At 40.9% G+C, this 27249-nt stretch overlaps 1 protein-coding gene across 4 annotated transcripts in view; it reads right to left on the reverse strand.

Annotated features, from left to right (window-relative positions):
- Nucleotides 1-4007: 4007 nt before the first annotated feature.
- The window catches only part of LOC139462312 (gamma-aminobutyric acid type B receptor subunit 2-like), a 164195-nt gene continuing 140953 nt past the window's right edge, over nt 4008-27249 (reverse strand). For 2 of the 4 annotated variants that reach the window (XM_071243943.1, XM_071243942.1), the window contains exons 14-22: nt 23677-23799; nt 21872-21973; nt 20929-21153; nt 14615-14773; nt 13941-14079; nt 12752-12908; nt 11334-11471; nt 9245-9390; nt 4008-5417 (exon numbers count right to left, since the gene is read on the reverse strand). In XM_071243943.1, coding sequence (XP_071100044.1) covers nt 5152-5417; nt 9245-9390; nt 11334-11471; nt 12752-12908; nt 13941-14079; nt 14615-14773; nt 20929-21153; nt 21872-21973; nt 23677-23799 — 1455 coding nt within the window. In that variant the 3' untranslated portion in view covers nt 4008-5151. Of the gene's footprint in view, nt 5418-5887; nt 5947-9244; nt 9391-11333; nt 11472-12751; nt 12909-13940; nt 14080-14614; nt 14774-20928; nt 21154-21871; nt 21974-23676; nt 23800-27249 lie in introns of all 4 variants that reach the window. The other 2 variants (XM_071243946.1, XM_071243944.1) reach the window with 2 other exon arrangements.

Genomic DNA, 27249 nt, shown 5'->3' on the forward strand with positions numbered 1-27249 from the left:
CAGGTGTGTTGGTGTGCCGGTGGTAATAACTAACATTGGGAATGTTCGTGTGCTGGTGGTAATAACCTACGTCAGGTTTGTTGTTGTGGTGGTGGTAATAACTAACATCGGGAATGTTCGTGTACTGATGGTAATAACCTACGTCAGGTGTGTTGGTTGTAATAACTTATATCAGGAGTGTTGTTGTGCTGGTGGTAATAAACGACGTCGGGAACGTTGTTGTGCTGGATGTAATCACCTACATGAGGAATGTTGTTGTGCTGGTGGTAATAACCTAATTCAGGGCTGTTGTTGTGCTGGAGGTCATAGGTTACATCAGGACTGTTGTTGTGCTTGTGTAATAGGTTACATCAGGACTGTTGTGGTGCTGGTGGTAATAACTGACGTCAGGAGTGTCGTTGTTGTGGGAATGACACAGATGTTTTGTGGCCGTAAACACACCCGGTGTTTGGTGGGGGCAGTGACAGTGGAATGTTTGGATAATGTCCCCATGCATTTTGGGGTGGTAATGTTGTGGAAGCAGTAATGGCACTAAGAGTCTTGTAATAGTAATGTCACCAGGGATATTGTGGTGGTTATGGCATCAGGTGGGTTGTGGTGGTAATGAAAACATGGCATTGACACTAATGTAATATCGGCATGTGTATTCAAAGCGGATTGAGTCAGCTAATAAGTATAACAAAGTATGTTTTGTAGTAATCGCAATGAAACTGTATGTGTTGTGGTCATCAGGACACCACGTTTGCTGTTGTAATGGTACCAGGGTTGTTGTGGTTATGACACCAGGTGTCCCAGGTACATGCCGACACAATACGTCTTGTGTAAGCAATGACACCATGTGTGTTGTGGTAATGGCACCACAGCGTTGTGGTGGTAATATCAGCAGGTATGGTGTGGTGGTGATGACACCAGATGTCTTTTTACATAGAGGCGCAATATGCCTTGTGTAAATAATGTCACCAGGTGTGTTGTGGTGGTAAGGGCACCATGTGTGCTGTGAGAAAGTCATATGTGTTTTGTGTGTGAAGTGATTACATATGCACAGTGTGGTAATAACTTGCCTTTGTGAGAAAGGCATATGTGTTTTGTGTGTGAAGTGATACCATTTGCGCAGTGTGGTAATGACACCAGATGCGCTGTGTGGTAATAACACCAGATCTGTTATTGCAATACTGACACCAGGAATGTTCTAATGCATTTGTGAAGCAGAAATAAATATTCCTGATCGGATGAAACCTAGCATTACTAGTGTTACTTCTTGATAGATCTACTTAACTAGAATTACAGTAAACTACGTTTATAACGAACACGCTTATAAGGAACTGACGGATATAACGAACTTACATTTTTGTCCCGACTATTTGTTGTAGTTATGCTATATCTGTATATAACGAACTACGGTTATATCGAACTAAAATTAATGGTCCCATTGAGTTCGTAATAACCGTAGTTTACTGTAACATACTTATTCAAGTTAGTTGAATGGTATTGTCAGTCCTGACCATTTGTAACATATTCTCGAGAATATAGGCATTAAATTCGAAATAAAAATTTAAACCGGTATCATATATCTCATTTTATGTGATGCTCGTGTTTGTGGTTCCTTTGTAACGGAATATCCTATGTTACCTTTCCGATCGTGTAATACGGAATTAGGATTGGCATTGTGTAGCTTGTAAATAGAATGTCATATGACTTTTGCTAAAGTACGGAGTATAAACCTTAAACTCTCAAGACTTTGTTTTCGTGTTTTTTATTCTTTCATAATACTGCAGGGATAAAAGAGCAACGGTGAAAAGGATTAAAACTTCATGTTCTTGCCTATCGGTTTCTCTCCCTTTTCCAATGCAGTTTCAAAGTTTTAACAATACATCGTGGGACTACTCCGACAAGATCACATTAAAGTATTGGGTTCGCGGCTCCAGTAGATCAATGACTGCTTGACATGGAAGACGTGGGTGAGGTAAATATACAACTAGGTGCAACTGGTACAATATGTTCTTTTACACGGTATGCCGCTCAGAAATGAGATGGCTAATCCGACATCTGATACGCAATGGAGCCACCTGCAGGCATTAGTCAGCCTAAGCACGCGCAGTAGGTGTGTGTTTTATATCACGTTAGATTATCCAGGCACTGATATATACAACCTTCTCACTAATACTGATGAAAAAGAAATGAAGGAAGGGACACTGCACACTACACGAATAAATCCATTTCCATTCGTGCCATTGGATTTGGTGTGGGTGAGAACAGTGGGCACATTGCCAAAACATTTATCGGAGGTGGTTACGAAATTCCAATCAGAATGAAATATTAAAAGTCGAAAGAAACAAATAAGGAATACTTAAAAATATATTAGGATTTTATCTACATTACTGCTAATTCCTCTTTTCAACGACAGGAAGTGTTTTACCTTTTGTAAGAGCATGAACTGTACATTATTTTTCATCAGTAATTGTAGTGCAACACAGTGAAAAAACAAGATGTTAACATAACGCCGCGTCATATATACATTATACACACATACACACACAAATACACAGACACACTCACACACACACATACACACACAAACAAACACACAGACACACTCACACACACACATACACACACAAACACACAGACACACACAAACAAACACATACACACAAACACACATAAAAACATACAGACAAACACACACACAAACACAAACTAAATCACATATAAACACACACATACACACAAACACAAACACACACAGGCACAAACACACACATACACACAAAAAGAAATATTCGGCAAATAGTTCCACATGTTTCCTTATTCAACTACGTAAGTACACACACACACACAAACACACACACAGATAGACACACAGACACAGGCATACAGACACACATATACACACATACAAACACACATACACACAAACACACACAAGCACACTCACACATACAAACACACACAAAACCATATACAAAAAAAACATACATACACACACATACACATACACCAACATACTTATACACACATACACACACGCATACACACACTCAAACACAAACACTCACAAACACACGCACACAGACATACACAACACACAAAGTAACAAATACACACAAACGCATACACACATAATCACACACATACACACACTCAATGTTTGTGTCCCTTTAAATCCTACAATTTAATAAAAAATATGTATATGTCAGGTTTTATGCCTAAAGGAGGCCACTCTGCACGGGTAATTACGGCGCCTTAAACGACTGTGCCCCCGTGATTACACAATAGCACAATCTGTAGGCCTGACAATACACATCTGAAATGAAAACCCTCCATTATTATTCATGACAATTCATCAACTACAGACTCGACTAGTGGTAGTCAAGAGATATTAAAAAATACTTTTCCCTAATGAAGCACATAACACAAAGAAGTAACATATCAACCATTGGATCATCTACCACGCATGTGTATAACATTTACCTAAAACGGTCTACGTTACATCACCGCAATCGTGAGGATTACCACCAACACATTGGGCATATTTGTTCAACGCAGAGGAGAGCATTGAAGATAACACCAAAACTATTTCTTGTTTATTACTTGATTTACGGAAAATTCTGCATAAACAGGGTATCCGTTGTCGAAATAGAATCAGAATATCATTGCAGAACAACAGCTTTTTAAAGTGGTCAGACGATAGTATATATGGTTGGGTTAATAGAAAAACATTAACAGTTTTAGAGCAACCAAAGCTCTTTGATACCGTTTACATTACGGGCTTCGAAAATAGGTGTCATTTTAGTTAAATATATTCACAGACAGGAATTAAAGTGACTGTCTAGGTTCAATTTAATTTAACATTTGTCAAATTAGGGTTCGATGGTAAGTGATAAATCACAAACGCCTAATTATAAGAAAGAAGGTTGTCCTGGGATTCGTCATGATGCTTGTCACAGTTCCACATGGTAAAAGCATGCTTCAGATTTTATTTGTAAAAAACAGACACGTGCATCGTTTCCTACAGGATTTATATATAAGGAAAGTAAAATCAATATTGTAGTATCATCATCGTCCTTTGTTGGACCAAAAGCCTTAATTCCAATATGTGTATCGAAACTCTTGATAGACGTCAGTTACAATCAAATGTTTTATGACACTGTGTGTGTTTTGTTTAACACCGCTCTGAACAGTACGTCAGTTATACCATGTCCTGTCAGCTTGATTTGGGAAGAAATCACCAAGTGACGCAGGTCTCATAAATCTATTCCAGATTACACAATCGATAGTTATCCAATGAAACCCAGTGCTATCCAATGTTAACCTGGAAATAGTTTCGACTCCGGGACATTTTGAAATCCACGGTCAATCCACACACAGAAAGTTTGTAAATAGAGTTCAATCCATGTTGTTTCCCAGCTTGGAAAGAAAGCTTTTTCGCCCAGTGTTTTATTACTCGACGATGTGATCTAAGATATGAGAGACGTAAAAACTGTTACATATTAACCACGGGGGTTACACACGAACATTTTAAATGCGCCTTTGGGTGTTTTCGTTTCATGTTGACAAAACATATATCATGTACATGTCAATTGCAAAAAAAAACGCATTAAGGTTAGAGTAAAAACTTTTATAGCAATTAAAAACCCAAAGACATGTTGTTCCTACTGGCCGGGGGGAGCCGGTCTACAGACTGATAGTGATGTCACCGAAAGGCATCTTGTCCTTACGTTTGAAATGCTGGAACACATGTCAATCAACTTGCATAAATTAAACGTCACCATAACAACAGCCAATCAAATATCAGTTTGAATCCCAGATCTAGAGCGGAAAATAAAATGATCGTCAACTATTGGCTGCCTCGTCCGTGCCTCTTGATGATGTGTGAATGCTCGATGCGCATGCGTAGTCCAGTGATGCACACATATACACACATTTGGAGCGTGCATTTCTTATTGCCACAGCCACATTGAGTGTAGGGCAGAATATACCAGTACACGGTGTCCTCAATCGTTTGCTTCCCATAAACTTATGATGATGTTTCCGTTTTCGATGACCACAAGAATCCACAAAACGATGCCACCAAAACACGCACCTGAAACCGTCTATGTCGGCTAAAGGTATATTTTCTTTTTTTCTCACCACACAATTTATTCACAACCCTCAAATATCTTCCACAACGTCACACTGAAACGTCACTCTGTGAGGGGACAGCTGTCGAGTGAGTTTAGGTTTCGCCCACAGTCTATCCATAGCTCTCACGCATATTGGGGCTTTCTTGCGGTCATTTTTCACAATGTTTTCTTGCGGACTATTTTCCGTCTCACTCTCTGTCTCTTCTGTAGCCTCTGTGATTGGCCAAATATTGCACGGGGCACTGTGACGCCTCCCGCGTCCTAATTTCGCTGTTGAGAGGCGCGCTGTTATACCTGTTTATTGTTAAAAATTATTAGTGGGTAATATACAAATGACACAACTCATGCAACGACACAATGACGCATGCTCAAGTAGAAGTTACACCAAAATGGTTACATAGTCTAACAAATACTTACAGACTTACCTGTAATTAGAACAATACTATCAGAACAGGTAATAGATAATTACTATCTACTACGTCTAAATAAAGCGCACAATTTAAACTAGGAATGTTATGCTGTTAAAGCTTAATATGCCTGATCTACAAACTAAACAATATGATCTGAGTTGCCTAAATGCTAACTATGACGAGATATGTCAATGAATGACAATGACGACCTATCTCAATGCATGACTATGAAGACTGCTCTCAATGCAGGACCAACAACAGTGTTATGTTAGTGGGATAGGAGTACGTTAGTGGGACAGGAGCAATGTAACAGCAAGTGTTAGTTCAGGACGAGCATAGCCCGACAAAACATACCGCCAAACATGCATACTATGAAAGCAGCGACCTGGTCGGGTCGACATCGTCATCATTCTCTGAAACAACCAAGGCGTTAGTTATGTTAGTGAAATGGAAAAGGGGATGTTGGTCGACCTTGCCACACACCATTCTGTATTGCTGCATCCTGAACCCTCTTTTTTTTAAATTCTAAATTTTGAATTTCGGCTGCGTCACTCCATCGTCGGTATAATCTCAGTACATCTTTTTTTTCAAAATACAAAGCCTCTTCAGATAAAATTTTGTATGGTTTTACATGTAACATCAGAAAAGTATCACAGCGTGATTCAGTGATGGTCTTTGGAACTTGACTTTAACAAACCTTCAGACAACTGGTGGTATGGTGACTTATGTGGCAAGACCGAGAGCATCAGACGGCAGCGTCGTGTTAGTAGAGTTAATAAAGACATCCTTGCTGTTGGGAACGTGGGCTAACAGTAGCGTCTCGCATTAAGCATTGTTGTCCCAACATCCAAATGTCAACTTTTATAATAATGCCAGACATGAGACAAGTTGGCCTACACCCAACAGCAAAGACAGAGCAGTTCGTTAGCATCATGCTTAATAGAGACGTACTCTCAAATGTCACGCCTTATAAGCCCTGAATGGACGGGAGAATGGCTTGCATAGATTTAATTTAATCAATATTGTTTCTTATTGTAATGACAAAAAGCTGCAAACACATTTCTGGTGAATCCATCTCACTGTATATTTGTATCTGAATATTTTCTTTATCAATATCTTGTAAAAATCATATTTTTTCTATCAGTTTAAAATTTGTAGCGAAATTTGAAAGTTCAGAAGAAGTCAGAATTACAGAGACATTAAAAGTGGCTATATTTGGATGTCTGTTCTGCCTACAGCACTTGAATTCTCCTTCTGAATCTAAAGTGCACTGAGTTTCTTATAACTGAACGTCAGCTGATCTTGTGCAATTCTGAGTAGGTTATGGAAACACCTTTTTATGTAAACTTCTATGAGATACACTCTATAAGACATTTCCACAACACAACATTTTGACTAATTGAATGCTTTTTTGCTGAATTTAGCAAAACTATTTAATCAGGCCGGAACCTAGATCGTACTTCCTAACGACTGATTCTAAGTTACCGCTGGAGTCAAATATAATTCATATAAATACTGGAGATGACAGTCTGAATTGTTTCCTATGGGTTGCTTTCAGCTAAATAAATGTAAGGTCCTTGCTCACAGTCGTATATTTACAAACTTATATTACATGCTGAAATGGTAAGTCACGTGATCATGCAGAATTCACAAAGCAGAACATGAAATGCACGTACACAGCGTGGATGAATGAGTTGTATGATTTAAAGTCAAACCACGCACACAAATCGTACCAAATTGCATTCAGTCTGAAACAAAGAATTCAGAAACTGGCATGCCGACGTAATTGACAAATGGGTATATAGACCTCCTTAAACCGGATACTTGTATATTAACACTCCGGATTGAGGAGGTTTCAAGTTCTTGAGTATGATGATAATTATGGATCCGGCAGATGTTTGTGAGTTGCATATGTCATGTAGAAGTTGCATATTGTGCATTTTTCGCGTGTCATGCCAGGACTTACATAAACGGTTGCTGGGTAACTGCCATTGGTGTAATATTCATATCTATCAAAAATGCTTGGAAATAATCCAGTCGACTTTTCTCTTTACGTGCGTCTAATCACATTTTGCCATCTTCGACTGTGCGCAGTGCCACATGTTTCATCCCATTATTCATGGTGCTTTGTCACTATCAGAAACCAGCTGCGTAACATTCGAAATTTATTTTCGTTTGAGACGACGAAAATTAGGTTTCTATTCAAATTTTCAACGATGAAGGCACCGTAATTATATCCGAGGTCAGATGACTTGTATGCAAAAATATTGATTAAAAAAACACAGCTTCGTGAACGAAATACAGACCAAGTTGTTGGTGAAGGTTAACCAATACGTTTTCAGTCAGTCGCTTCACGTGTTGCGCAGGGTGATGTCGTGACAGTTGCATCAACGAAAGTTTGTAAACTGATAATCCTCCGGCGGCAAATAGAGATTAACATTGAACATTGAAGTCTTATGTTTCGTTACAGAGCAATCTGGAGCTTTCCATCTGTGTTTCAGTTGGATAATTTTACTAAAAAGAAGAGTCTATTACTGTTAGTGGATATATGGTCGAATCACTGATCATGAAGAGTCATAATTGCCTCTTTGAAGGCTTAGACGGACTGAGGGATCAAATCGACCCCTTTCTGGCCGGCATTTCACATATTTGTCTTGTTTTGTTCCTGCCGATGTCTCGCTTGGCTTTAATCTATCTCACGACAATTACGACCATTTTCCGGTCGATTACTACGCGTGCGACCACTTTACGGCTACGGCGATATTGTCATAATTCCATTACACACAGCGTGTGTGATTAATGGCCCGTTTCTGCCAGGGCTGAGTCAGTCTACTCAAACAAAGAGATTTGCCTGCCGAGTGACGTTAGCGCGACATCGATGTAATTAACTAGACAAACGTAATTAAGAGTAAGATATACCCTGGAAGGTGCGTCCGTGACCTGTAACATCAATGGCCGATATTTCTCGCCAAACTCGTGCCAAGATCTAAAGGAACTCTTGACCACAATCCTGTCTACATAGCCGGGCATAACGTCATAGGTCACACCCGAACAGCTTCATCTTAAGGAACTCTGTCAGCAAGTCTCTATTCCATCCCTCATCCTCATCCCTGAGAAAACACTTTTAGGACATTGGGCGTCCTCCTCCGCCTCCAGACAGTATTATCTTTATATGGCGTGCGGCATCACATCATGGCCAATATTGTTTGTTTTTTAAATTGTATGTCTAAAGCATCTGTCTGTGTAGATTATTGTAGTATGTTTAAAACAAACGTTTATTATTTAGATGTATTCAACGTTTTAAATTTTGGATTTATATGATTGCATAAGAAACTGGTATTGTTTTAAATCAAACGTATTTTTTGTGTGTTCAATATTTCAATTTTCGTTTTCAATTTTGATATAATTGCATTAGTAAGTAATATATATACGCTACGACACACGATAACTATAGTAAGAACACCATGCACACAACATATATATATATATCACACGTTAGGAGATACTCATATACTAGTATTAAAGAACATTCCACAGTAGTTTGTTAGTGCAGGCAGTCTACATGTACGATTGGGCACGGAGGTTCAGTGTTACTTTCACAATGGTTCCTGTGAAAAATAACATTGTCCTTTCGGCACAATCTCATACTGCCTTAATGTTAGTGACAGAAAGTCAAGATAGGAAATAGGGTTCGCTTGCACATGCGCAGACCTTGTAGACTGGGAACGCTGATTGGCTCACTGCGATCTTGATCAGTCTCCGAGGAAACGTCCGAGTCTGCGCGAAGCCTGGAGCAGGAAGGGCGAGCTATGCTTTCTACTGTTGGGTGCTCTTCTTTTGCTATTCTATCAGGCATGCTGCAAACAGAACCATGATTAACATTCGATTAACATGTGAAAGAAAACGTCTTTCCTTGTCGTTTTTTGCTGTTGAAAAATCGATGCGATGATGGGATTTGCGAACGACACGTGTGAAGCGGGAAACAATGTAGTTTTTCACGTGGCAAAAAGTCACCTGGTTACAGAGGGAACGTGATATGAATCTCACTTATAAGATATCTATAAAACTGAAAAACATTAAATGAATTTATGGTTTATCTAACGTATGTCTTATATAACTTCTTCGATATAACTTCATCATTTCTTTCATATGTTTTCGCCCTGAGACATTTGTCATGTAATTGAATAAGCATCGCTGTAAGCACAATCAACAACTACAACAGAAAAACAACGTGAGCAAGATGCTCTTTGATCAATCCATGAATGAGTGAGGGAATGCAATTGGTTTAATGCCCCTTCGAACAGTATCTCAGTTGGAAAATATGTTTCGAACCCCTGACAGCGTCACAGCACAAGGTGTTAACAGATGGTGCTTGCTGTTGCCTTGTCTGGCGAGCGACATTAAGGGGATAAATCAAGGACCTGTCGGCATACTGTGTCTGAGTGGGTATTCATGTTAAACTGAGGCATGGTATCTCAGTGGGCTAGCACGATTAAGCCAGCATAAGTGCAACAGACACACATACACGCACGCACGCACGCACGCACGCACGCAAACGCACGCACGCACGGACACACACACTCACACGTGCATACACATCGTTGCATAATCTTGAATCACTTCACCTCACCTGAAATCTATGACAGATATGACCTGCTTGGGCGTACTGGCATAATGATACCATCGGCGGTGCTTAATCAAACACTACACTCGGGTCAATTGTTCGTCAAAGGACAGGGGGCAAGGGTGGCCCAGTCGTCTGTGGCGCAGCGATTCGCTGTGCAGAGTTGCGTCCTTTGGGCACGCCAGAAACCTATGATTGTTGGTTCGAACCCCGGCTCTCCCCGATTACATTTCTAGGTTTGTCAGCACAATACCCGTGCTCGTCGGTTTCACCGAAATGGTAAACGGCTGAGACCTGCATCACTTGGGGCTTTCCTCCCACATTAAGCCGACAGGCCGTGATATAACTGGAATACTGTTAAAAGCGGCCGTAGACCCAACTCACTCACTCGTCCAAGAACAGGGAAATCTACTATCGTGTTGATAAATTGACCCAATTCGCTCTAACTATTTAAGACCTATGTCTCAATTTCATGTAAGTGAGTGAGTGAGTGAGCGAGTTGGGTTTAACGCCGCTTTTAACAGTATTCCAGTTATGTCACGGCGTGGCAAATTAATGTGGGAGGAAAGCCCGAAGTGATGCAGGTCTCAGACGTTTACCACTTCGGTGAAACCCAAGAGCATGAGTATGGTGCCGACAAACCTAGAAACATAATCGGGGCGAACCGGTATTCGAACCCACAATCATAGGTTTCTGGCATGCCCAAGGGACGCAACTCTGCACAGCGAATCGCGGCGCCTTAGATGACTGGGCCACCCGTGCCCCCAATTTCGTGTAAGACACAACTTGTCATCTGGACGGGCTCGGCGGTCTCAGGCGTAAAGTTGCGTCCCTTTCGGTGTGCCAGGAACCTATGATGGTGGGTTCGAATCCCAAATTCGCACTGACTACGTCTTTTAGGCCCCAAAGTGGTAAATGTCTAAAACCTGCAGCACTTCGTGTTTTTCCCCCACATCAAACTGACATGCCATGATACATCTGAACTACAAAACGGCGTTAAACCCACTTAGTCCAGGTAAGAAAGTTTCCGATAATATTAAAGAAAACCTTCCGACCCATGAACCAATGTGCCAAGGTGAGACGACAAGGTCATCAGATGTCCATGCAAGCTTTTGTCTCCGATTCTCACTTTATTAAGACCTGTTACACATATACATGTACACGTTATATACTTACCTATCAAAATTAACTTTAGCTTTAGGTATGTCTACTTCGGGAGGTCCCAGATAGACACCTCCGAACGGGTCATCGTCGTCTTCCTCCTCCTCGGCCGGAGATAACACGTTGCAGGTGCGCGAAGTCATACCCTTGTTTCTTAGCAACAGAAAAGTACTTATTATGAGTTAACATCTTTGCGCGTCATATGCTATTTGATGTATTTTGTATGTTGGAATATAATCAAGCCATAACATCAGAGTGAGAAATACCTCAGCATATGACCATTCAAGACAATGGTCAATAGCGTGATCATCAACCCATACTCTCATGGTATAACGTCACACAACTAGCTTGGTATTAACGCTATATAAACCGTTTCGTCTTTAAAGTTGCCTCTTAGAACTTGTCCTATAATTCGAAGACTTAAGAAAGAGTATCACCATACAATTGATTTATACATCGGGGCTCCATTTCACAAAACGATCTCTACTTCTTCTAAATGTGTATTGTTTAGATTTCTTGTTGATACCCACTCCATACAATATTATCTGAGAAAATCAGTTCCAGTCATTTAAAGAAATATATATATTATATATATCCAAGTTTAGGCATTCATTCCACATGTTATCAATTGAAACTAGAAGATACAAAGGTTTACATTTATCCGATATGATATGTCAGGTATGTCCCCTAGAAACAGATGATGAATCTTATTTTATTCTTAAATGTGTATGATAACCTAAAGAATCTGTATATAAAGCAATACTATTGGATAAACTGTCTGTATTTAAACTGACAGTGAGTGTACAGTTATTTACTGTTACCAGTGAAAAGAAGATGTCTTCTCTTGGCAAATTTCTTTATTGATATCAACTAAGAAATAATGAATTACTGTCCATGGGTATATTCGTCTTCAAGCACCTGCATTGACAGTTTAAACATGTAATGAATGCATTGTAGTGATATGCTGTAAAGATTAAGGTCAATAAAGAATTGAATTGATGCTAGGGTAACTATTTTCGAACGTCTTGGCAGAGAAAAATGAGTTCCGCCTGTAGATTACTCGATAACATATCTACAATAATCGAAGAGCAAATATCCCTTTTGCAAAACCAGGGCCCACTTACAGATTGATTGAGTAAGATTTTATCCCGCGTTTAACAATATTCTATCAATATCACGGTCGGGAACACCAGCATTGAACCCGGGCCTTCGGCTCGAATAACGACCACTTTAACAGATAGGTCATTGTATAGCGCTTTGTAGAAGAGGTACAATCGTAACACCATGGAAGCTTTATGAACCTCGGTCTTAGCGGCACGACTTCGGTGACTCCCATTCTTTAACATAGGCGCAACAACGTTGTCGCAGTGGTAATGTCGTTTCGTTGAACGATCCCCGGAGCCCTAATCTGTACAGAAACTACATGAGCCTACCTGAGATCCGCTAGCTCTATCACCTCTGGTCGAAGTCTGTCAGTGAGTAATCGGACTTTGGAGGTCCTCGCCGGGGGCGGGGAGTCGGCCCACAGACTCGTGGTGCCACTGACCTCGGAGTACGTGGAGGTGCAGTCAGCCTCAGAGGCACTGGAAGCTGACAGGACATTTCAGCATTAATGATTCAGCATTTTGTCAGTGGCTATATACGTGCATGGTACTGAAAGTTCAAAGTACGGATGATGAGGATGACAACATCTGGGATGCATACGGTGAACGTGAATCCGGGTACAGGAGACGGTTAATTGACGGTATGCATACGATGTAAGGAGGCGGTAGACGGTGATTTTGGGGTGTAGACGATGTACAAGACAATGGGAACTCAACCTGATTAAAATCGAATCTTTTACTCCGATACGAGTGAGGGAGTTGGGTTTAACGCCGCTTTTAACAGTATTAATGCTATATCCCGGCGTGTCAGCTTAATGTGGAAGGGAAGCCCAAACTGATGCAGGTATCCGACCTTTACCACTTTAGTGAAACTTAAGAGCACGGTATGGTGCTGATAAACCATAAGAAACATAATCGGTGCGAAATGGGATTCAAACCATAGGTTTCTGACGTGCCCATGAGACACAACTCTGCATACCGAATTGGTACGCCCTAGACTTAATGGCCACATGTGTCTCCTTCACTGATACGATACCTCTTGGCGCGGAGAGGTATAGTATCGGAGTAAAAGATCTGATTTCAATGAGATTGACGGGAACCAGGTTGTAGACGGTGTACAGGAGGCGGTAGACGGGAAACTGGGTCTTTGGGCGATATAGGGGAACTTGTAAATGATGTACTGGAGGCTGTAGACGGTGAACCGGGGCTTTAGGCGGTGAACATGAGGCGGTAGACCAGGAACTGGGGTTGGCAGAAGGGAATAGGGCTGTAAACGGAACGAACCATGATGGTCAGAGAACGGTGGGCGGTAGATTGGGAACAGACGACGACAGAAGGGGAAATGGGGGTAGATGAGGAAAAGATTGCTTGGGAACAAGAAGCCAGGGATACGACGACGGGTTACGGGAGACGGGCAACACACGGCGGAAGGACGATAGAGGTGCTGGCACGAGATGTAACCAGAGACGCTGGCACGACCTTCGAGCTACCGTGCACTACTAGAAACATGGTTACTTACAACGAGATATTTTGCTAGGCGAGACATCCGAGACCCTGAGCTCCAGCACCTTCTTGTGCACGGCGGATCTGATGCCTAGGTCATACGATGACGCCTCCTCGCCTAGCTGCTCCAGTATATGCTCTATCTCGGAGGCTCGCTGCAACAACATCACATCTTGAAAATACGCCTCAGCAATTAGAACGTTACTTCTCAGCTGCAAATCACAATTTAACGTCGAAATGGACGTTTATAAAAATGCTTCCCTCATGCACTTATAAAAAATATCGCGATCGATTTGGAGACGAATATTGATAGCTACTGATTTGTCTTCATCCGTTATGAACCGGAATGTAAAGTGTTTGGAATACGCAAGGACTGGACTAACAAGGTCCAACTAGAGTTCGCTCGTTTCAGTGTATGTTGTTACCGAAACAAGCGAATATCAGTATAGTTTTGTCAATTTAGTACTCAAGATCTTATCCATCTCCAATTCAGAACACATACAGAACATATCATGAACACATGTGTGTCTGGAAAGCAAAAATCAACATTCAACATGAATATATTGTCATCCACAAAAATATGTCATAAACGAACAACGTATCAGTGTATTTTCAGAACAAAATTACAGTTCCCTGACCATGAAACCGCACTTGCAAAGCTTACCGGGTGCTCACTATTACTGTACTTACTTGAGCTAAAATCTCTCTTAATTTCCTATTTTCATCTCCTATAGTTCTAATTTTCAGCTGGAGTTCGCTGCTATCTATGGCGTCTTTCTTCGACGTCTTCTTCAGCGTTGCTCGAACACGCGTGTCGTTACCTTTCGGGTTCCGCCGCAGTGTAATCATCTGTAACATATGCCAACATACATACACTGTACCAATACATGTTACATACTTATGTGGTACACAGCATGCGTTAACAGAATGCACACGAAAACGTACATGTTGTCCCTTTGACGTTTGTTGAATGGGCCTTTAAATAATCGTATTTCACCTGATCATAAATGTCATCAGTACAACATATTTCTCCGATTCGTTAAGATAACATTCCGGTATGACTCAAACACCCTGTGGCCTGACAAGAGATTTGACTTGCATACATTGACGTACATAACTTCTGAGATGATGTCTTTGGCATGTATGTATCTACATCATCCGCCATCTGGTTTCTTCTCATTTATGTACCATAAGGAACGTCAAGTCATAAGACGTTCAGTAGCGTAGGCCAGACCTATATGGACAAAGACGTTCAGTAGCGTAGGCCAGACCTATATGGACAATGTAAGTGCCTTAGTGTATCGCTTTAGTAATACCCTGTGGTCCACAGCCTGTAAATGCATAGCTGGTCAAGGCACAGTTGACTGTGATGGGGACTCCCATTATACACAAGTTGTTTTATGGCTTGACGCTGGGGCTCCCTCCAGACTGTTGCGGTTATGTAGGTCTGTCAATTTGTCTTGCTAGGAGCTGAATCTCACCAAACCATAAATAATCTAAGCTGAGCAGGTCCGTGGAGTCGATTGTGTGTGTTTGGTGGTGGGAATCTTTACACGCTGTTTATCGGTCCCTCGTGAAACATATTCGTCCTTATGACGACCAAAAGCGTGTCTGATATTCGGTAGCAGTAACTATCCTATGTAACAACGAAAATGTTTATTTCAACAAGCGACTATTATCTCGTGAATTCCCAGGTTTTAGAGGGTGGTTGAGAGATGCAATCATGTGGTTGAGAGAGAGAGAGAGGTAGAGAGAGAGAGAGAGAGGGAGAGAGGAGAGAGAGAGAGGGAGAGAGAGGGAGTGAAAAAGAGACAGAGACTGACACAGAGAGAGTGATACGATTTCAAATTTAACTGATCATCAAAGCTATGATTGAAAATCGTACGAGCGAAAGTTTCTATGTGAACGAAGTGTTAACAGACAGGCGGACAAACGAATATGATGGATGGCCGGAAATGCTGATAATAATGTCCTTAATATCAATAAACCTGACCGCATATCCTGTTAGTGCTATGTCTTAATGCACTTTCAAAAGAAAACGAAGTACACATTTCCGAATTCAGGATTTCTATAATAAATAGACGTTGCTGGTTTACTTGTTAGCATGCGCAGTAAGGCAATGATTGCTTTTGTGAAAAAATTAACATCCGTGAAAATTGAATATTTTCTTTACAATGATCCGACAATGGAAGAAAATAACTACTTTGGCTGAACAGGAAAAGCGTCATTGTGACAGTTCTAAGCGCAAGGAAATGGCAGATACCGCGTGACACATGGCACAACCGTAGTTGATGCCAAGAGCCATTGCCAATGGGCGAACATGTACGTTGAAACAAATATTGACATTATTGCAGAAACATCATTCATAATTCACTAAGTTCTTAGATCATTTTGCGATAATCGGGTTATATAATAATGAATATTTGAAATGGCATATTATGAAATGGTATTGGCTCGGTCTGGTCTTTGCAAACTGAAGACTGTGGTAGATGTAGAACTGAACGGAAGCCTTGGTCTTGATCAAGAGAGTTTGCAGACTTATACTCTAAAGAGATGGTGGGGTGAGGTGAAATGGGGGGTTAACGCCGCGTCCGAGATTATTTCACTTATATAGCGACGTGCATTCTGATGCCAATGTATAGTCTTTGCCCACTGAGATACCACGCCGCAGTTTAACATGAATACCCTACTCAGACAGAGTATACTGACTACAAGCAGACCAGTCCTGCCGAGTACCAACGTCTTTTGGTATGACTCGACAGGGGATCGAACCCCGGACCTTCCGCTCTCAAGGTGGACGCTCTACCACTATAGCATAGAGGCGGTCCACTAAAAAGATGCAGGCTGCACAGCGTCGATATGTTCTGATTGATATAAATGAAACGACAACGAATATATTCGATATGTATAATTTCTCTAAAATTTTGCGAAATACATATTCGCTGCGTCAGTTTTACTTTTTAGAAATGAACGATCAAAATGTCCAGTGGGCTCCTGGCTCAGAATCAACGACAAGAACAACAAAGTGACGTCATCGGAATGGTTTAATGTGACTGTGAATATATCCCCACCAGATGAAGGTTTCAAACGTTAACCTGCTTTGTGAAGTACCCGGGAAAGGGTATGTCACCTTGAAATGACGTCGACACTCCGTCAAGCCTCTGGGAAAGGGCATCTCAACTTGCGATGACGTCGAAACTACGTCAAGCCTCCTGGAAAGTGTATGTCAACTTGAAATGACGTCGACACTACGTCAAGCCTCCCGGAAAGGGCATGTCACCTTGAAATGACGTCGACACTCCGTCAAGCCTCTGGGAAAGGGCATCTCAACTTGCGATGACGTCGAAACTACGTCAAGCCTCTTGGAAAGGGTATGTCAACTTGAAATGATGCCGACACTACGTCAAGCCTCCGGGAAAGGGCATGTCCACTTAAAATGACGCAGACACTACGTCAAGCCTCCGGGAAAGGGTATGTCACCTTGAAATGACGTCGACACTACGTCAAGCCTCCGGGAAAGAGCATGTCAACTTAAAATGGCGTCAAAACTACGTCAAGCCTCCGGCAAAGGGTATGTCTACTTGAAATGGCGTCGAAACGACGTTAGTACAATGGCAACATATCCCTTCCACACCACGACACGACGAATACACCTATCACAAGTCGAGTGGTATATGTTAGCTCGGACGTCACTGGAGCTATATTCTGTTTGAAAGTAGGCATGAGTTGCTATCAACAAAAGGTCAAACGATGCTGTACATGACAGCAATGCAGTGTAAGTGGTCCATGTCATCACAAGGATACTTGACATACATTGTTATTACCTCTGCATAAACGACATACCATCCCACTTTCCATTCGCTTCACGACATCGTGTCTGCTTGCAATTTAGCTGTCAAACCCCCTTCTCAACGAATTGTATCGTGACAGTTCTATTTTCCAAAAACCAATCTGTTACTGCTTTTCATTTCTGAGTTATTGGCATGTACTGGTTTGGCACGACGAACAAGTCAGATTCGGAGTATCATAACCGCAAAAACTTGCCATTAATGGCGGTAGTGGATACTTATATTGGACAGGAGACGTAAACTTTGACGTCGTCACCGTTATGCATAATTCTTTACATAGATGAAGTGTCAGGAACCTGACATGACATATATACAGACAGTGACGTTATATTACCACAGTTGTATATGGATCCTACAGTGGGGATGTTATGACCATCCATTAGTCTGCTACATGTCAAGGACTTTGGCTCAGCAATTCGTCATTAATGTTAGCTAGGCTATACCCCTTCTATGCCACTGGTCAAGGTGGAACTACGAATGTGGCACAATGCTTCTTACTTAGCTATACAATAAATCCTCGTTATTCCGGAACCTTGGTTAAGGAAACAATTACTGTCAAGAATGTCTAAAACACTTCAATGGACATTATTCCGCGAACACGTTATCTTCGCAATCGACACAACGTACTTTTGGTACCGACAACTATGTAACGTCTCTTTTATCAGATGAGAACCAGTTTATCGTTGAAATGGTGTTGTTATGGAAATGGAATCTTAAATATGACATTTTGTAAAGGAACAATGTAACACTGACATTATGAAAAAGAACTAGCGAGGAATAGTTTATCCGTCTGTCTGTCTGTCTGTCTGTCTGTCTGTCAACTACAAGTCTTACGATTGTCACGTGGAAACAATGATGGAAGTTAGAGATGGAATGATATAACCTAACATATGTCACATGAAAACAACACGGTTTAACATCTTCTCGAGGAAACAATGTTGGACGTCAGAGGGGAAACGATGTGTCCTCATATATGTACCATGACAACAACAAGGCTTAGTAATGTGACGTGGAAATAATGAACGCCAAAGGGGAATAATGTGTCCTTGTCAATGTAACATGAAAACAAGGCTTTAGATATTCCAGAGGAAACAATGTTGGAAGTCAGAGAGGAATAATGTGTTCTTATCTATGTACCATGAAAACAACAAGGTTTACAATTGTGGCGTGGAAACAATGTTGGAAGTCAGAGAGGAATAATGTGTTCCTATTTATGTACCATAAAAACAAAAAGGTTTACAATTGTGTCATGGAAACAATGTTGGAAGTCAGGGAGGAATAATGTGTTCTTATCTATGTACCATAAAAACAAAAAGGTTTACAATTGTGTCGTGGAAACAATGTTGGAAGTCAGAGAGGAATAATGTGTTCTTATCTATGTACCATGAAAACAAAAAGGTTTACAATTGTGTCGTGGAAACAATGTTGGAAGTCAGAGAGGAATAATGTGTTCTTATCTATGTACCATGAAAACAAAAAGGTTTATGATGGTGTCGTGGAAACAATGTTGGAAGTCAGAGAGGAATAATGTGTTCTTATCTATGTACCATAAAAACAAAAAGGTTTACAATTGTGTCGTGGAAACAATGTTGGAAGTCAGGGAGGAATAATGTGTTCTTTTCTATGTACCATAAAAACAAAAAGGTTTATGATGGTGTCGTGGAAACAATGTTGGAAGTCAGAGAGGAATAATGTGTTCTTATCTATGTACCATAAAAACAAAAAGGTTTATGATGGTGTCGTGGAAACAATGTTGGAAGTCAGAGAGGAATAATGTGTTCTTATCTATGTACCATGAAAACAAAAAGGTTTACAATTGTGTCGTGGAAACAATGTTGGAAGTCAGAGAGGAATAATGTGTTCTTATCTATGTACCATGAAAACAAAAAGGTTTACAATTGTGTCGTGGAAACAATGTTGGAAGTCAGAGAGGAATAATGTGTTCTTATCTATGTACCATAAAAACAAAAAGGTTTATGGTGGTGTCGTGGAAACAATGTTGGAAGTCAGAGAGGAATAATGTGTTCTTATCTATGTACCATGAAAACAAAAAGGTTTACAATTGTGTCGTGGAAACAATGTTGGAAGTCAGGGAGGAATAATGTGTTCTTATCTATGTACCATAAAAACAAAAAGGTTTACAATTGTGTCGTGGAAACAATGTTGGAAGTCAGAGAGGAATAATGTGTTCTTATCTATGTACCATAAAAACAAAAAGGTTTACAATTGTGTCGTGGAAACAATGTTGGAAGTCAGGGAGGAATAATGTGTTCTTTTCTATGTACCATGAAAACAAAAAGGTTTATGATGGTGTCGTGGAAACAATGTTGGAAGTCAGAGAGGAATAATGTGTTCTTATCTATGTACCATAAAAACAAAAAGGTTTACAATTGTGTCATGGAAACAATGTTGGAAGTCAGGGAGGAATAATGTGCTCTTTTCTATGTACCATGAAAACAAAAAGGTTTATGATGGTGTCGTGGAAACAATGTTGGAAGTCAGAGAGGAATAATGTGTTCTTATCTATGTACCATGAAAACAAAAAGGTTTATGATGGTGTCGTGGAAACAATGTTGGAAGTCAGGGAGGAATAATGTGTTCTTATCTATGTACCATGAAAACAAAAAGGTTTACAATTGTGTCGTGGAAACAATGTTGGAAGTCAGAGAGGAATAGTATGTAATTATATATGTCCCAAGGACGCAACGAGGCTTGTGATTGTCACTATGGAGCAATGTTATATGTAACTAGTAAACAAAGTCGGTTTATGAATATCACGAGGAAACATTTTCACCTAACACATTAAGAAGGTAAACAATTTAGCCTGATATATATGTACTGGTACGACATGAGGAAACAATGCAAGGTTATCATTGTAAGATGATACCACGTTCACTTATTAGGCAGGGCAGGAGCAATGCAACCTTCTATATGTCGGGAAATAGTTGGGGTCTATCATTGTTACAAGGAGGTTATGTTCACTTCCTGAAGTCAGAAGGGACATAAGGAATCATCTTATATTATCACTGATATTATAAACACAGATTTCTTTATTACTTTTACAATGACACACTGTTGATTTTTTTATGGTGAGTGAGGAAGGTAAATTGTAGTGTTGAAATAATGAAAGGTATAACGTTACATGTGTGAACTTACCTTTGGCATAAAGACAAGGCACAGTGTGATTGTTGTACAGAACAGGATACAGAGGCTAATGATGATGAAGAAGGAGTTGGGTTGGTCCTTGATGAGGAAGGACACGGCACCCCCACATACGCACATAATGACCACGTTGTACACGCTCATGCCGATGTACTTGGAGTCGTTCAACGCGGGGATGCTCACGTGTCGTGTTTCCCACGCCAGAAAACAACCAAATACCTGAAAAATAAATATAACTTTACTGTTTTCATGTTTCTCTATATTTATAAAAAAAAAAACATCTATGAACTGTTTCTGTTAGTGCAAACAATTTGAAATTGCATTAATATTTTACATATTTTACAATTCATTAGTAAGTTTTATGTGTTAAAAGACGAACGTCTGAAAGGACGGTCGGGTAGCCTAGAGGTTAAAGCGTTCGCTCGTCACACTGAAGATGCGGGTTCAATTCCCGACATGGGTACAATCTGTAAAGCCCATTTTTGGTGTCCCCCGCCGTGATATTCCTGGAATATTGCTAAAAGCGGCGTAAAACTATACTCACTCAATCATTCAAACGTTTGAGCGCTTTTGGTTATTGGGACAGTATTGTGTGAAGGGCTACAGAGCTGACACCACCATCCTGGAAATGTGTCAAAACACAATGCAATGACACCTGCGTAAGATATTCAGAGAAGATGAAAATCATTCTTTAAATTCATTTACAATGAGCATACATACGATGACACTTTTTAACAGTTCGTATCACCTATTGGTGACATCTGGATTGTGACCCATGGCGCATGGGTCTCAACAAAGTGAGACACGTCAGGGACCTGCGTCACTTTGTATTTTCCTCCCCTACTATTGATACACCGAGATAGAAATGACATACTGTTTAAAGGTGCACTAACCAAACCCACTATCTCCATGTCGGGGAGTACATATGTTCACTTACTAGGAGCAGGCCTTTATATGCATATATAGATCCCAACCAGATCTCCATAAATTCGCTCTTGCAGTATTCTAACACAGGTGTTACACTGTAGTCATCATAAACCTGAATGAGAAAAAAAGGGAAAGTCATGAGAAACAGGCTTCGAGTAGCTTATCAATAGTGATGGGTATTGCCCCTTGAACCTGTATTGCAATACGTATTGGACACGAAGCCACGGTATACCGGTTATACCGCGCAACTCTACTTATCAATCAACCCATGTATATTACAACCTGGTGGGAAATCCCAAACTCAAACACCAGTATTCAGTATAATTGCAATTGTCAAAAGTCATTTATGCTAGGGAAGAGTTACATTACTGACATATAAAGTTACACACATTTTTCCCGTACAGAAAATACTCTCTACATTCACGATCCAGACCTGTTAGAAGAGGCAGAGATGTCTGTTCGTGTTTTTTCTTGTCGTTTTCTAATGACCATAAGTTGAGTTGCTACCAAAAAACGTGCCACTTTGAAGGAGGCCACGAGTATTACATTACTGTAAATCCATCGAGTTCTACAAACACGATCACACTGGAATAGGAGGACAAAACTAATTCAAACCTTATCTCGTTCACCAATTTCTAGTTTATATCGCAGAAACGTAAAGCGGTAACAGGGTATTACCCAAACGTGCCTCTAACCCCCTGACTCAGATTCCCGGTCCCCAGAAGCTGCCGAAGCATTGTGTCCCGCACGACGGGTTGTCTCAGCGCCAAGCAGCAACACCAGACTAAGCTCAAGCTATTGGTAGTGAAGGTGCGATAGTGATGGTGTCTCAGAAGTAATTGAATGTGAAGCTCTATTCCGGCACGGAACCACCGAATACAACACGAGCTGACCTCCCCATGAGAGTTCCACTCCTGTCGGTATAACCTTCGGCCTTCTCGATAACAGCCGGGTTGAGACTTCATACGTAATACACTCATTGTCTACGCCGGTGAAGACATGCTCCTGTTGTATTTTTTTCATTTCCTAGATTGCCCATCACCTTTTTAAGTCCATTTGAAAATTCACCCCAATCTAAATTGCCTATACATGTGTAGATTAACGTGTGAAAGCTGAAATGCGAGTTAACCACACAATTGTAATTATAGTAAGACAACGACAGTATATATAACTGATGAAATCCATCACTGTCACTACAGTCTACTGCCGAGGTTGATGTTGTCGTGGAGGGTGAAGTCGGAGCTATTTAGTGAGCTAGTGCAGCTTAACATGCCAACATTTAAATGGATATACATTTCAGTATCAGATGTAATACTCTTTGTGACAGCAGATGACAATATCAATGAATGAAAGTAATGGAACGGCTGTCATAGGCTTGAAGCAGGCAACACCATGGTCAAAGCTTGTACTCGTTATCTGGGTTCGATGCCCTAATTGGGGTCAACATGAAGCTCAATCTTGACACACTCACCTTTACCACTCCCTCAGTATATGTGCCAAATGGTTTTATTTTTTTAAGCATACCATGCCTTTCACGTTGTCTCTTTGACTGAACGTAATCAATTAGCACAATTACTACATCCTTGGTCCTCTGAATTGGGTTGTACACCTGTGCCAGGATGACAGCATCAGGTAGCGCCAACGTCCATCCCGAACAACTCTGAGCAACTTACCACCGGCGCCCGATCTTTTTTAACTCTCACCAACTCACCTCCGGTGCCAGGTCTTTCTCGGCCCTCTCTATGGGGTTGTACGCCTGCCACGATGGCAGCATCCAGAAGCACCAGCGTCCACCACCAACTCTCACCCACTTACCTCCGGCGCCAGGTCTTTCTCGGCCCTCTGTATGGGGTCGTACACTTGCCAGGCCACAAGGATGACAGCATCCAGTAACACCAAGACACACACGATCAGAAACAGCTTGTAGTCCTTGATAACCTGGGGATATACACATCGACCTCAGGAACATCATGAACGGGATATAGAGAGCACATGTGTCACTTAGTGGGAACGTTGGGTTTTTATCTTGGTTTTATAATAAACAACTTTCAATGTCCAAGCTATTGAATTTGTCAACAAATTCACCCTGATTTACGTCAGCTTAATGTGGATGAAAGCCCAAATTGATGCAGGTCGACGATTACTAGTTTTGTGAAACTCAAATGAACCATGGTGCTGACAAACCATGGCTCAATGACGAACCCACAGCTTGTTGCCACATATAAGGAAAGCAGCCTCCTTACCTTGAATCACGTAAAACATAAGGCGTTCAAGGTTCGAGATTCGCTCGGTTATGCCCATTGGTTTGTCAGCATCATACTCATAGTTGGTGTTTCAAGTGGTAAAGGATCTGACCTACACCATCCTAGGTTGACACACAGTAACATATGTATACGACTGTTAAAAACGGGGTAAAATGCACTCAGGTGAACAACTGACTTGCACTTGCATGTGTTTGTGACGGGTGCCACCGGCGGGGCAGGATATCCTCACTGGTATCATCACTATTAGATAGTGATTCACAAACACACGCTCATGATACAGTCGAAATCATACAATCGACTTTGTTTTTGACACATATTTTTTATGATTATAGAAAGGGTGTTGTGGCTTTTATTTATCATTATATAGAAGCAGCTTCCATAATATGTAACGTTCCTCCTAGTAATATGTCGCATGTAGTTGGTTGCGTCAATAATCAAGTAGATACAAGTACTGATTGCTATGTGACCCTTTTTTCCCGATGGTATGTGTGCCCATCTATCTCTTCGAACATTATGTTAGTTACATACTCAACAAGAAATCGTAGGGATCGTCAAACATGTATATATACCGTCCACATGTAGAGAAACTTCGTCTTCACTACAAAAAGATATCCCGAAAAATATTCATGTCCCTAACCTTTTTTGTTCTGTATATCGTGACGTACAGTTTCATGTCCAAGAATAAGACAGGGTGTGCACGTTTTGGCATGGTTCTGATGTACCAAAGTGTTTATCGGAGAGAATCGGAGAACGAAACTAAGGATCAGCGGATTCTGGAAGAAACAACTGCTCAGTGCACTTGTGGCTCTTGGGTCCATTTGGTGTACTCCGCACAAGTCAACGGGCAACAAAGGAGAAGTGATATGACATGATTTTACTTTTAGCCAGATCCTGCAGCATGTGGTTCAGGACAGGCTATTGACTTACTCGGGTAGAACCTTTCACAAATACATAAATGTTATATGTTACCATTTATATAAATGTCGAGAGTGCCGCGGGGTTGCATCACAAGTTCTCGTGTGTAATCCTGTGAACTTACGTAGATCAAACATGTGTTTTCCCCTGAGGGGAGTACGGCGTCTTGTATTGCTGGGTCAAGGACACCGGCTCCCCCGGAGGATGCTGAATTACGTCTTCAAAACGTTAAGACAACAAGAAAAGAAGAGCAAGTATATATACACGTAGGAGGCAATGTTTATACAGTAGGGTAGATATTGTATACTGGAGTAGAGAAGCCTGTTGTGTACCTGTTGTGTTGTGTTGCAAGCCACAACATCCAGTGGGAGAGAGTCACAACCCTCTACTCCAGTATACAATATCTACCCTACTGTATAAACATTGCCTCCTACGTGTATATATACTTGCTTACTGCACTCTGTAAATCACTTGCTTGATAACGGTGTTAGAACCTACACCGAAACGTCGCTCTTAATTGTAATAAAGAAGTTGTTCATCCATAAATTCTTATCCTTACTTAGTACTCCAACTTCTAAATGCATATCAAAGAAGTTTGTAAGCATAGTCAAGACACGAAGAAACCACTCGACTGACACCAGTACAATTTAATCTTCAACATGGCACTATACTTTATGAAGCTATGATCACGTCCGTATGTGAGCAATTTCAATCTTTTTAAAACACCAACATAACCTGAGGGCTTCAAGAAGTAAAAAAACGACGTCATTCTCTACCTATTCATCTGAGCGATAAGTACTATATAAGTCACATTAGGCGTAACCGTTTCACAAATTGGACATACACGTACCATTATTGTCAATCTTGGACGTCTCTATAGAACGTCAAGATCCTACACCACGAAGGCGTTCCAATAGCACGCATGAGAAGGTGGAATGACGGTAAAATACACATCAGAGTAGCTAGCTCCGTACTAAAGTGTATTCAAATTGGATGGAACCAACAATAAACCAAGCACAGCCTTCACCAGTCTCACAATTGACAACAAACAATATTTCATGTTATGGGACAGAGAATTTCTGATGTGTAAAGCGCATCATTGTGAACTAACTTTACAGTGCCGCGTCTAGACAGCCCAAACAGGCGGAACACTAAATCTCTCATTTTCTCCACATAATGCTGCTAACATTCTCTAATGCCAGCTTTATACGGGACTGATCAGGGCGTAAATATCCTTGACTTAAACTCAGCATGATCGAAATTTAAACATGGAATTCCGTTTTCAGTTAGAAATCGTTATTGAGCCCTGTGAAATGCCAGAACGCAATGCACATACTGACATAATCTATAGTTAAATTACCACCAGCAGTATGCCTATTGTATTGACCATCTTTGATGTACACGTTTGATGAGCAGCTAATGCAGTTTTGAAACATGTCGTAAAATGTTTTCCCTTGTAACTGGAGATTCACGAAATTGAATTATCATATTCACACATTTATTGAAGTAATTGTTCGTTATTTTTCCCATTTCGACGTGGGCGCTAGGGATACGGTATAACTCCGTGAAATGAGAGGCGGTGAGCACCGATCGCTTTACACTCCACTCGCAGATGGGACGACGTGTTGCTGAATTTGTTCTCATACGATGTTCTGAGGCAATTATTCTGTGTGCGGCCAATTAACGATGAGGTTTTATCTTTTTCGACATCGCCATTCTGTCTGAAGGGATAATTCATACACGACATCGAATACGAACATCTTAAAAATATACTGTTACTGTACAATAACCAAGACATGGCGAACACCATTTACGATACAGCATCCCTTGAGATGAAATGTCCACACACAATAAACTTGTCGCATGGTTGCTCTAGCAGGGAAATGAGAAGTGCTAAGTGGCTGTGTTGAGTGGAAGACGAAATGGTAAACATCCATTACAACCCCTCCTCAGTCCCTCACCCCACAAAACTTTCTGAGGTCATCGCGCCTTTCTAAAATCATGCCCTATTTTCCAAATCGGTCGCATATTTTTCTGCCTGACCCGTATATGAATTTACGGTTCTATTGTCGTTTAACGAGGAACTACTACATCAGCTACGTGGCCACGGGCTGGCCATCGCTCCTTATCCAGCCGCAAGTAATGACTTAATTGGGTGACCGGAAGCGAATAAATCCCAGCATTCCTTCCATATCCGGCGCCTTTTGAC

Source organism: Haliotis cracherodii, unplaced genomic scaffold (assembly GCF_022045235.1).
Source record: "Haliotis cracherodii isolate W230 unplaced genomic scaffold, xgHalCrac1.p SCAF_15, whole genome shotgun sequence".
NCBI classification, from domain to species: Eukaryota; Metazoa; Mollusca; class Gastropoda; order Lepetellida; family Haliotidae; genus Haliotis; species Haliotis cracherodii.